Raw genomic sequence first — 13,493 nt, forward strand, 5'->3', positions numbered from 1 at the left:
GCGTAGAATTTCAACGCGAAACGAGGGAACAACTCCTACACATGGACAAGCTGTTAATGGTAATCATAGCAAAGAACGATGATTTGGAGGCGCGTTCCCGAAGGAACAACCTCCGCATCACGGGGATTCCAGAAACAACCAACATAGGGAAGATGGAGGTATTTATCACAGACCTGCTTCGTGAACTCTTTAACCCAGACTTGTCCCCAATGTTTGCGGTGGAGCACGCACACCGAGCGCTAGGCCCGAAACCGCCAGTGGGTGGAACGCTGAGGCCCATTCTCGCGAAGATCCTCAATTACCAAGCTAGAGACCTGATTCTAAAGCTGGAACGCGAGAAGGGCCAAATAACCCACAAAGGAAATAACATCTCCTTCTACCCAGATTTTACGCCTACGGTACAAGCGGCGAGACAGGAGTTCTTACCTGCAAAACGGCTGTTACTGCAAGCACAAGTGCCATACGCGCTCCTATACCCAGCCAAACTGAAGGTCACACATGAAGGGTCGGCTCATTTCTTTGTGGATGCAAAATCTGCCCTAAAGTACGCTAAACATGTCTGTGGCACGAAAAATAAAACCGCGAGCTCGCAGCATGGCACAGGAGTGGATCAGCTAAGTGATAATGATTGACTTTATTTGCTGTGTTGAAGCTATAACATGTGGGGGTTGGATCCGGGGTTAGACTGGGAGGATTGGACAATTTGGATGAAGCTGGGAGAATACCTTTGTACTTCAATACTGCCTAGTTGCCATATGTTGTATGATATCCTTAAGCTGCAAGAACTTTGCTGGGGGACAAGATATAAGTATTTAAACCACTGGTGGGAGCCGGGGGGAGCCACGGTCGACGCCTACATGGACTCCATGGCCACCCTGTGTGAACAGGGTAGTATGTCTGGGGATCCTCGCCACCTGGGGTGCATCCCAACGTTCAGTTACTCACACGCTTTGCGTGTCTGTGGGGGGATTATCATACAACCTGATTGGGAGGTTGGAGTGGCTGGGGGGAGGGGAGGGATAGTTGAGGGTTTGTTTCATTTGGTTTGGAATAGGTTGCTGAACTGTCGATTCTTATTCACATTGCACATACATGTGTCTGGCAGTCCAAGGGAGTATGTACGAGTGATGTTGTTACAGGCACCATGGGCGCGCCTAAGGAAGTAATACCATTATCACATGGAACATGGACTGATTGAGTGCTTCGTGGTGTCCTGAGGCAGAAAGCCGGGACTCTGTTAATTTGTATGTACTTGTGGAACTAATGCCTGTACATTTACCCATTATTGCATCTTTTTAAAATTGTCATTGCGCCGGATTTTAATATATCTCACTGGTGGTGTAATTGGGAGCATATGGTTCCTGGCATCTAAGGGATCCCCTTTACCCTCTACTAGCCTCCCGATCAAACGCCGACCTCTGTAGCCGATTTGCTTGCTACCTGGGGACCGCATTTCAGGCTCCGCCATCTTGGGTGAGGGAAGGAGTAGGCGAGCGGACTAGTGCTCGGACCCTCCCGCCCTCGCAGCTACAAAATGGACCCCCCCCAAGGAGCGCAGCGGACGGGCGCAGCGGGCGCGCCTAAGGTGCGCCGAAGGTAAGCCAAAGGTATGCCTGTCTGTGCCCGTCCGTGCACGGGCCGGGCATAGGGCAGGAAACGCTGCCACTGACATGCCTCGTGTTACCTATAGCAGCCAGGAACTACTGGCTTTTGGTACCTCTGCTACTACCTGTAGCTGCAAACCAGATTTAGCAACACTAAAAGGCCCGATAAGTTGCTGTACATGTCAGAGAATCTTTCATCTGACGCAGATTGCTGCATATACCAACAACAATGCAGAGTTAAAAGGGGCACTGATCAACGCCAGATCCTTATCAAAACACGCACTCGACATATACGATGTAATTCTAGAAGAAAATCTCGATTGCCTGTTCATCATAGAAACGTGGCTAAAATCATGGTCTACACCAGATATAGTACACGCACTCCCTCCGGGATTTCAGATACTAAGAACAGACAGAGAGGAGACTCGAGGGGGTGGAATAGCAATTATATACAGAGACTCCTTTAACTGCACCACAACGAAACTGCAAGACCTTAAGGATGCGGAAGGGATGGGCTTCTTACCTAAACTCACCGACTCCTTTACCTTTGCTGGTGCATTAATTTATCGCCCCCCAGGCCCATGCAAAAGCTTTCTGGAAAGCATTGGTGAAGCACTGAGCCCCCTGGCCACGCGTTTTTCTAACTTCACGCTACTAGGGGATATCAATATTCATCTTGAATCCCATACCGATGCCTCAGCCATAGCCTTCAGGGACACAATGGATGTACTAGACCTCAATATTTGCATCACACAGCCCACGCATGAGGCGGGTCACACGATCGATTGCATATCAACCAATCTACAAGAAATACAAATCAAATGTCCCAAAATCCTAACCTGGACAGATCATACCTTAATACCGTTTGTATTACCATTCAAAATGTCTAGAAATAATAATCTGGCAGGGAAAACATCACATGGCAGTCAAGCTGTATGGAAAGACGTCATGAAACACCCAGAATTGATGAATTTAGCGAAAGAACATGAACCTTCATGGTCAGGACAATCAGAAGTTGATAATGACAACTTCAGAAAATGGATGTTGAAACTGAAAGAGATAGCAGCCCCGGCAAACCGTAAACCAAGGCTAGCCGCCAAGAAACCATCAGCACCATGGTTCAACTCCATGTTAAAAATAAAACAAGGAGAGGTACGAAGAGCCGAACGCAGATGGAGAACAAACTACTGTAATGAAGACCGTAATAAATACAAATCAACCAGAAGAGCATATCATGCACTAATTAAACAAGCCAAAATTAACTTTTACACCTCGGAAGTAGAGAAGGCCAAAAACAAACAAAAAACTATTTTAAAAATTGTCAATAGCTTCAACAAACCCAAAATACTAGAACAAGAAATCCCGCCCTCGGAGTGTCTGTGTAACACCATAGCAGACTACTTTGAAGACAAGGTACTAGCACTTACTAAGGATTTCATCACTCCCGAACTTAGGGTAGATGATGAAAATAGGGGAAGGAACATGTTGGAGACTTTCCACCCAATCAGCTTGGACGAGACCCATAAGGCTATTTTAGCTGCTAAGTCTGGCTCACCTTTCGACCCATGTCCCCCAGAACTGCTACATACGATGGTAGATGTAGCCAACCCCGTGATTAACAGTATTGTTAACGCCTCTTTGACTACAGCGACAGTCCCAGCTGAATGGAAGCTAGCGGCAGTCAAACCTTTACAAAAAAAACCTCTTCCTGATCCCACCACCTTATCTAATCTAAGACCAATATCCCTACTTCCAGTGCTTTGTAAAATCACAGAGGCCTGTGTAAACAAACAGATCACCAAGTTCCTGGAAGAAAATGAAGCCTGGCATCCCAATCAATCCGGCTTCAGGGCACAACACTCCACGGAAACTGCCCTCCTGCTCACCTCGGACACCATCCGTATGGCACTGGACCAGGGAAAGAAGGCCGTCCTGATTTTATTAGACCTGTCGGCGGCCTTCGACACGGTGTCGCATGCCATTCTGATTAATAGACTTAAAACATCTGGCATCTCTGGTACAGTGTTGGAATGGATCAAAAACTTCCTGAGTGACAGGAGACAAGTAGTCACCCTTGGCGAATTTCGCTCTAAGGAAAAACATATCAAGACGGGCGTTCCTCAGGGTTCGAGCCTCAGCCCAACGCTGTTTAATGTTTACACTGCCCCTTTAATCAAGTTAATATCGTCATTTGGAATTGATGTTGTGGCCTATGCCGACGACACTCAATTGATATTGGTCCTGGACAAAGACACACAGGAATGGGAAGAAAAACTTAAAGGCTGCCTCACGGCTACATTCAACTGGATGAAGTCGAATCATTTAAAATGCAACACAGGGAAGACTGAAATCGTGCCTATGGGATTAAATAACAACTTCACTCCCAAAACCTGGTGGCCGGAAAAGGCAGAAATCCCACCCAACTCAATCGGCACGAAACTTAGGGATCACATTTGACAGCAACCTATCCTTTAAGCATCAGGCCCTGAAGGTCGCAAGGAACTGTTTTGCCATTATTAAAGGACTCAGGAAGTTTTTCGACCCTCTCCCACTAGAAGCTAGGAAGACGGTAACAGTTGCCCTAGTGATGTCGAGGATAGACTATTGTAATAGTCTATATGCAGGTACTACCAAAACCACCACCCATAAACTCCAAATGGTACAAAATGCTGTAGCTATATTAGTCCTCAAATGGCCGAAGAAATCCTCTGCAACATCGGCACTAAATACTCTGCATTGGCTACCAATAAATAAGAGAGTGCTTTTTAAAATACTGATCATTACCTTCAGAGCCACCCACGCCCTTGGACCTAAATACCTACAGCAGAGATTTACCAGATACCACCCGTCACGCAACCTCCGATCTTCCAGCTCGAATCTTCTGTCGGTCCCTAGGTTCAAGCTTAGCACGAGAGGTGGCAAATCCCTCCCAGTACTTGGAGCAAAAGCCTGGAATTCTCTTCCACCCTCCTTACGTGCTCTAGACAATGAAAAAGACTTCAGAAAGAGACTGAAAACCTGGGTCTTCAAGCTACAGGACACTTGTGTTAAAGCCCTAGTGTGACAGTTGGTTGAGTTTCCATCTACTCCTAACCTGTTTCCTACATCTCTGGATCAGTATCTGGCGCCTTAATGCTCCTTGGAGCGGCTGTTGCGCGGTACAAATGCCATATTACATTACATATTACATTACATTACATTAGGGGAATGAATGATGGCAGAAAGGCGCGGCTGATGCATGCTTACCTACAGAGACACAAGGTCGATATCTGCCTTTTGCAGGAAACACATTTACATTCACAGCCGTCGATGAGGCTGAAACATAGCAGGTGGGGCATAATACACTCCGCGATATATTCCAACTATGCCAGGGGGGTTGCCATATTGATTCGGAGGTGACTGGACTGCAAGGAGATATGCGTGCATACTGACCCGGGGGGGAGATACATCGTGGCTTAGGGCCAGCTGTGTGGCAGTTCAGTGGTGCTGGTTAATGACTATGGCCCGAATACAGACACACCTGACTTTTTTAGATAGGTCTGGGCCCGAGTTGCAGCTGCGGGGTGTTCCACAGTCATCTGGGGGGTGACTTCAATGTGGAACTGAATGACTCACTTGATCGCAAGGGGATATCTAAACAACCGCACCCTCATGCAAACCTCGCACTCCGAGACATTATGGGCGAAGGGAACTTGATAGACGTCTGAAGGGTGCGCAATCCTACCGCCCGAGAAGGCACATGCATTTCCACACAACACAGGCATAGTCTAGATTAGATTTTTGGTTAGTATCAACAGATGTTGCTGCGTGGGCCAAAAGGGTGAGGCACCTTGCCAGGTCCTTATCAAGTCACTCCCCGTGCCTTTTAGAGTTGTCTCCCCCGAGCACTGGCACGCAGGCATTTAGCTGGTGACTCCCCCCACACGCTCTACTGGATACCGCCTTTAAAGAGGAGATATGGGGTGACATTGCTGACTACTTCACTCTGAACTCGGGCTCAGTGTCCACGGAGTCGACCCTTTGGGAGGCATTTACGGTGGTGATTCGAGGGCAGTGTATTACAAGGCAAGCCGGCGTACTGAAGGCCATTAGGGGTACTCTGAGCGCATTGGAGGGGCAAATAAAGGACCTTGAAAAGGGATTCTGTACCGCCCCTAACCCGGAGACTGCATCTGCAATCAAAGAGAAACTATAGGAATTTGCAGAGGAGGCGCAACTTGAACTCAAATTCTTAGGTAAACACGCGGAGGCCAGAAGGTACGGGGAAGGGGACAGACCAAGTCACACACTGGCGGGACTCATCAATAAAACGAAAGCTGCCCACTTAGTTCACATGATCCAAACTCCGGAAGGGGTAGTGACAGGGTAGGATGAGGTGCTGCGGGAATTTAGAACCTTCTATGCCGGTCTCTACTCTACGACGCAACTGGATGTTCCTGAACATTTGGAAGCATTTCTTGAATCCATTGTGCTAGTTTGGTTCAACGATGCCCACCACCAATATATGGCACTCCCAGTGACAGTGGAAGATATCAAAAAGACGATTCAGAGTATGCCACTGAACAAAGCCCCCCGTCCTGATGGCCTGACGACGGCCTTCTACAAGGCCTACTTGGAAGAGCTGGCGCCGAGGCTACATGCTGTTTACGTGGAATTCCTGGAAACAGGGATACTACCGGCATCTATGCGGGAGGCCTTGATCATTACGCTACTCAAGCCAGACAAGGATGAACACTCACTTGACTCCTACAGGCCGCTCTCATTGATCAATGTAGATGTAAAAATCTACGCGAAAATAGCGGCGGAACGTCTCCAACCCCTCCTTCTGATGGTGGCCCTCCCGAACCAATCAGGTTTTATACCTGGGCGCTCAACATCCCACAACCTAAGGACACTGTTCTCGGTATTGCACTATCTCCATCCGTCAGTGCATGCTGCAGCAGTTTTCCTAGACGCCACAAAGGCGTTTGACTCCCTCGAGTGGCCGCATTAAAGTCCCTATTTACAGCACTAGAAGGATGAGTCTGGTCCCCCACTAACCCCTCCCTTCCCCTCCCCTTCTGTACATCCCCTCCCCCCCATTTACTCCCCCCCCTCTCTCACCTAAGCATACACGACATTCAGGTAGAGGGTGTCTTTCTCTGCCGTCAATAGAGCTACTCCCCTTCAATATCAGGCTATCCCACTGCGGATGGCTTGAGGCATTATGTGCTATGTTCCAGGGCGTCTACCAGACTATATATGAAAGTTGTATGGATGCTCTTGAGTAAGGCTCTCCAATGCTATATCCTGGTTAGAGTTATGTAACGTTATACATGTTCTTGCCTTCACGAGTCTGACACACCTACACCAGATCTCCTTCATCATGCTCATTGGGTGGTGTATCGTTTGGTGGGAACATCTCCTCCATGCTCAGCTCATTTGAAGTTATTGCTTCTCACTGGCATATATTTACAATTGCAATCATCTCACTGTATATGGTTATGCAATGTTAACCTGTTTGTGACGCGGACGGCCCGAAGTGGTTGTAGGCGATATGCTGTGTATACGTAAATAATTGATATGCCTCATTAACAGATTGAGGGCTGTTTCATCAATGGAGCTGCCGGCCAAAGTTTTATTTGGTTGTAGGCGATGAGCTGTGTAAACTGCATTAAATGATAATAAAGTTTTTTTGAAATAAAAAAAAAAAACAAAAAAACAGACAGTACCCCAAAAAACTGGTCAAAAAAGCGAAAAAGAGAGCGGCTAATAATAACTGAGAGGCCTTACTGGAACCCAAAGTAAGCCAGGACACAACAAGTGAAAAAAGACCTATCTGTATTACGACATACAATATTGCCTCTGACAAAGTCACCAAAATCATTAAAAAAAATTGGCGTACCTTGAACTGCGGAAATCTGAACATGCCTACACCAATGTTCAGTCATAAGAGGGGGAAAAATTTAAAAGACTACCTAGTCCACACCCGTCCTAAACTGGAAAACAAGATCAACAAACAGAGAACAATCACTACGGTGCCCACAGGACATTACCCTTGCAGTGACTGCAGCGTCTGCCATTTGATCACAGTCACAAAAAAAATTGAATTCAATAACAAGATGACGTGGGAAATTCGAAATGTCACAAACTGCAATACCTCAGGCGTTGTGTACATGATTACTTGCATCTGTAATCTTCATTACATCGGCATGACCACTAGAAAGGCAAGCACCCGGATAGTGGAACATAGAAGTAACATTAGATGTAAGAAAAATACAACTAAGATGACTTCTCACTTCATTGAAAAACATCACACACCCAATGACATGAAATGGGTGATACTTGAACACATGAGCGGCCACGAAAACCTGGAACAACGTCTGTTAGAAAAAGAGCAACGCTGGGTGTACAAATTGAAAACTGACCACAATGGATTAAATGATGCTATTCCTTGGCGCCAAATGTCTAAACAATCATGAACCTTTGCCTGTCAAGTACGCAGAACATAATCCTGCCTTTTTCTTTTTCTGTTTTTTTCTGTTAGTTTCTTTTTGAACTATTGTGCCCTCAATTTGAGTTCCTTCAGTATATTGCTATACCGCGAAAGAAAAAGGTTTTTAATACTCTCACCTACTGGTGAACCCTTCATTCTTTCGTTTTTCATTGTTTTCTATTTTTTCATTTTTCGATTTTTTTTAATTTTTTTAATAAATAATTATTTCCCTTCTTGGACCGACTTTATGGTCGACCTTAATTCCTCATTCCCCATTTGGGTCGACTTTATACTTTCTTGTCATTCCATTTTTATTTCCCTCTCACATATGGACATATTTTTCGTCCTTACTTTATTAAATGTTTTTTTTCCTTTTAATGATAATATCATTTTTGACTTGGTTAATAATTCCTTTATTCAGGATGACCATCAGATTGTCACGATTGTCTCACCGTCCCCTTTGTCTATATGGTTTGTGTGTGTATTACCTAAACCATTCCTACCTCATCCGCTTTTCCAAGATGGCCCCCACACTGTTCTAATGTGGGTCGGCCATCTTGAATAGAGTTCCCGCTCTATGCTTCCAAACCGAAGCAGAGCGGCTAGGCTTCTTTCGCATATTACCCAGCGCCCCTGCCCGACATGGAACTCACCGGTCGCGAGGGACGCAGAGTAGGTTTATCGTCAGGGAGTACGTCCGCACCAAGTAAGACCTTTTTACCCCCGCCAGGCACAACGAAGCAAATGGGAGTGACTATGATTAAAATACACAGCACGCCCGTTTGACCCCGGTAAGAACAGCGTCGGAAAGTAACACAAACTTTTTTTCCACCACAGATGGACCACGCGGAGCTCTCTTTCCCTTAAAAGTGACCTTGAGGCTTATTCAAGCCCACATAAACATATGTGTAATGTTTTGTCCTTTGTGATTTGCATGTGATTTTATGTTCGTGTGTCACCACTTACTCGTTTAGGGTCCAGCACAAGGTTACTTTTGCCACGTACTTCAGAATAGAGGCAACATGGCACCCCTAGGAAAACTATGTATATATGGTGTTTTTAATTTCAGTCACTCGATATTGTTATATTCACAGGTCTGAACGAGTGAAGAACTACCTTTTAAATTAGTCATTTACGCATTCAGTATCCACAAAGAGGAGTCATACGTCGAGTCATTCTATCATAATCTTTGTTTCTCCTTTTTCAACGGATTGACCACAGTATTACTGAAGAGTCGTGTGTATATATAGCATTTCTTGCTCATTGTTAGGCATTTTTTACATTTTTGGAGTGGAAATCACAGGGCTGGTCCTTGTGATGTCCCGAGGAAGAGCTGAGGGGTACAGCTTGAAACTAGTTGGCTATCTACTAGGTTTCCGGTCCCATTAGTCAACCGGTTTTACCTAGAGACCCACCCCACCTTTTAATATATCTGCTAGGAGCACTAATAAAAGTCTTTTTTGCCCACTAGTAAGATATTTCTAATTCACACCACTCCACTCTCTTATCACTTCACACCACACATAGTCCTCACTAACAGTGCTCCTACGTATCTCGCAAGTTTTAGCATACCTTAACCCGCAGCGTGTTGGGTGGGCCCCTATGATGAAGCATGTCACTGTGAGGCAACTCCGGTGAGTGAGGGGACTCAAAATAATGGGTAATTTCTCCCCCTTTAATCTGAAATTCACATCCATCTATGATAGTGTTTTCAAAAAACATTGCTAGGTTCTTTATCCGATACTTCAGATTTTTTGGTACATGTATTAGCTCTGGAGGGCGAACCTAGTTCTGTATCCCTCTATCTCCCCCCTTTGGTTTTTTTCTTCAGCAGTGATAGTCCCAATTTCTAAAAAAGGGAATAGGGACAACCCCCAATGTTACCGCCCGATATCACTGATCGATGTCACGGCAAAAGTGTTGGGTCGAGTGGTCCTCAACCCCCTCATGGAATGGGCTGATACACATCAGATTATTACTGATATACAATACGGGTTCAGGGAGGGAAGGTCAACTACGGATCAATGTTTGAACCTCTATCTCCTGGTTGCCAAATATACGAAAGCAAGCAACGATGCAGTTTATTTGGGGTTCATGTATCTCTCTGCCTCTTTCGATCATGTTAACAGAGAGAAGCTATGGGCCCTGTTGACGAGCCTAGGGCATGACCCCGACTTAGTTAACATACTCAAAGCTTTGCACTCGAATACCTCTGCTTCAGTGCATTTTAACTCAGAAGGAGGCACAACAACACCTTTTCCATGCAGTAGTGGGGTCAGGCAGGGCTGTATTTCAGCTCCTTTTCTGTTCTCCCTCTACATTAACAATTTAGACAAGGAATTAGGTAAACTCGGAGTAGATTCCCCTCAAGTAGGGTCCTGCTCTGTCCCAGTCCTGCTTTACGCGGATGACGTGGTGCTGTTTGCCTGCACCCCTAAGGGTCTCCAGAGGCTGATTGATGGGTTTGTCAGTTTTATGAATACACTAGACCTATCTGCAAATCTGGATAAATCCTATGTTATGCTGACAGGGGCCAAACCTTGCAAGAAGTTCTCCTACAAGATAAGCACCCACAAACTAGGACAGGTTCAGTCCTTCTCTTACCTAGGCTTACTATTTGACGGGTTGTTAAGCTTCAAACTCCTAGTGGAAAAACACCGTCAAAAATTGGTGGCCTCAACTGGGGCAATAATGAATCATGGCCGTAGGCTGGGAAGGCGGTCGCCTGAACATGTCATGAACTTGGACAGATCGATCAGCTGCGCTAAAGTGGTGTATGGGTCAGAAGTATGGGGTTTTGTTAATATTCAACAGCTAAAGGCAGAGGAAAATGAATATTTTAGAACAGTACTTAAAACCCCACAAAGCATCCCTGCCCACATTATACATGAAGAGTTAGGAGGGACATATATTGAAGATCAAATAAAGGTCACACCTCTTATAGCCTGGCTGAAGATCTGGATTAATCCAGAGGCAGATCTTAGCAGACAAATCATCACAGACTGCCTAAAAAGGGATAAAGAAATGAGTATTCCTTGGTTAAAATATGTAAAAGGTACATTCAAGGGTATTGGTTGTAAGAATCTCTTTACCAATCCGGAAGACATCACTGCTCATGATAAACTGAGAGTTAAAAAAATGTTGGGGGAACGGGCAGCCGCCTCTAGGGCTGCCACAGAAGAAAGAAAACCCACAGTTGGTGCTTACAGATTATTGAAAACAGAGGGAGGAATGGAACCCTATCTTGCCCTCACACACATTGCACAGGAAAGATTTTACATAACTAGTTTTAGGCTTTACACCATATACTGGCTGATCCTCCAGGTTTCACTTTAATGGTTGAGCAGAAGGGTACCTGCGGCTGCGACAATAGGTCTCCGCAGGACACCCTTCACTTTGTATTGTTATGCTCATTTTATACGCTACCCAGGCGCAAGTTTTTAGTGGGAATTTTAAAAAAAGCAAAGTTTAAACACGCCAAGGCAGCATTACTGTTTTTGCAAAAGGCTAAGGACCCCTATACTCTGTTCTGTATAATGAATTTTATTAAGATCTCCGAAAGAATAAGGAACTCAAGAGGGCGTTGCTGAATGTATTGTTCGCCAGTTGATTATCCTTGGGCTAATGTATTTTAAGAATTTTTAACAGTTTTTATGAACTTTTGTGGTATTTTTTAAATGCAGAATAAAGAAAATATATTGATATTGATAATGTTTCACCCAAATCCAAAAATGATGGAAACCTTCAGGCGGTTCTACTATGCTCCATTGGAGCCACGTTGCCTGCTAAGGAAAGTGCTTAGTAAAGGAACTATATTTTCTCACCTACACTTGACGGAAACAGGTTCGGTGCCAATTAAGAAATCCACCCATGAACTTACTGGACATGGAGGGGTACTAGCCTGAGATTCATCTCTCCCGGGAAGGAGCTACAGTGGCCGTTGGAAGCTCATACCGACCCAACTCTAAGACATTAGCACGCTTCATCTCCTGTATCCTCCTCTTTCTGATTAATGTCTTCCTCTCTGTCCCTTCCATTCTCTTTTATCCTGTGTGGCTTTCCTTCTTTTTCTCTAGCAAGCTTTGCTTCTTTATTTGACACTCTATATCCCACTCGCCCTCTTTGAACCTCCACCTTTTCCTTTATCTTCTAAAGTTTACAGCCCTATCTATGGGGGCAGGAGTGCTGCAGGATTAGGTATGTACCCAGTGGGGGAAACCGGGACCCCAGGAATGGCAATGGTGGAGGGTCCGAATCTGAAAAGACTAAACCTACTGCTGTTTCTGTGCTTGTGATGAGGACAGTTTCACTATTAAATGTTTTGAAATTCATACTGATGTTAGCATGTAATTCACAAATGTACCAGGTGTGCACTTTTCACGTTTAGACTGACCACAGCTAATGTAGACCTCATTTTGAAATGGTTAGAGCAGTGTCTGGCTGCCACCTTGATCCAAGCTGTGTATCTTTCTTTATTTCAGGAGAAAATGAACCAGCAATCTCAAATGTTCCAAACAGCAGCCAGCTGATATAAAAGTATGTGTTGGTAATGCTGCTATGGTTTACACATTGAGGTCCCCTTTAAACATTTTTAAACCTTTTTCATTTTCATGAGCCAAGTCACATGTTGGATGGCAGATCAGGCATGTTCCTTACCATGAGATTTGTAATGGTTACATCTGTCTGAGCTGCAGCAGTGTCGTATGATCTGCAAATAAATGTTAGGACTGCTGATAATAATGTCTGTTTCACAGGTGGCCTGCATGGAGGGCTCCAAGCAATACTTGTCCGCAGTTAAAAGGTGTTTGGAATCTACACGAAAAGAACACATTTTATGGTTAAAAGAAAAGGGAATTGCAGCAACAAGCAGCCTAATATCTAACACTGACACAAACACAGGCACTCTATCTCACAATGACACTGTGGCACCCTGGGTCATTTTTAGACTGTTTTTAGAGTCTCTTCATTGCTTGCTCTAGCCCTTCAGTACATTATGAACTTGATTCTCTCAGTTCAATGTGTCTTGTTGAGACCAACAGATACTCATCTGAGTTCTAACAGCAGTAACATCTGCTTCTGGCATGGCAAGAAAGTTCTATAAATGTTCCAGAGGTTAAAATGATGTCATAATAAATAGAAGAGCGCACATCTGATTGAGGTGTAATACAAACGACTGGCCATACAATTCAATCTAAATATTGAGCTACTAGAGTGTGGGCGAGTGACCCACACTTCTCACCCCCATAAATCGCAACACATTTGTAACAAATTGAAGACCCTTTGCTGGTCTCCCGCTGCACTGTTCACCAACTTCTTACAGCATTTTGTAAATGGTCTTTCTAACCTAATTTCCAGAATATCTTCTCAGCTGTGCTCTTTATGCCAAGTTCAAAGGCATTTAGGTTTAATTGCTG

At 44.9% G+C, this 13,493-nt stretch overlaps 1 protein-coding gene across 1 annotated transcript in view; it reads right to left on the reverse strand.

The window, feature by feature from the left end:
- The window catches only part of LOC147689528 (uncharacterized), a 185,709-nt gene that overhangs the window by 151,696 nt on the left and 20,520 nt on the right, over window positions 1-13,493 (reverse strand). Inside the window, exon 3 of the mRNA XM_086937854.1 lies at window positions 12,736-12,891. Coding sequence (XP_086793980.1) covers window positions 12,736-12,891 — 156 coding nt within the window. The remainder of the gene's footprint in view (window positions 1-12,735; window positions 12,892-13,493) is intronic.

The sequence above is a fragment of the Lissotriton vulgaris genome, chromosome 9 (assembly GCF_964263255.1).
Source record: "Lissotriton vulgaris chromosome 9, aLisVul1.2, whole genome shotgun sequence".
In the NCBI taxonomy this organism is placed as follows: Eukaryota; Metazoa; Chordata; class Amphibia; order Caudata; family Salamandridae; genus Lissotriton; species Lissotriton vulgaris.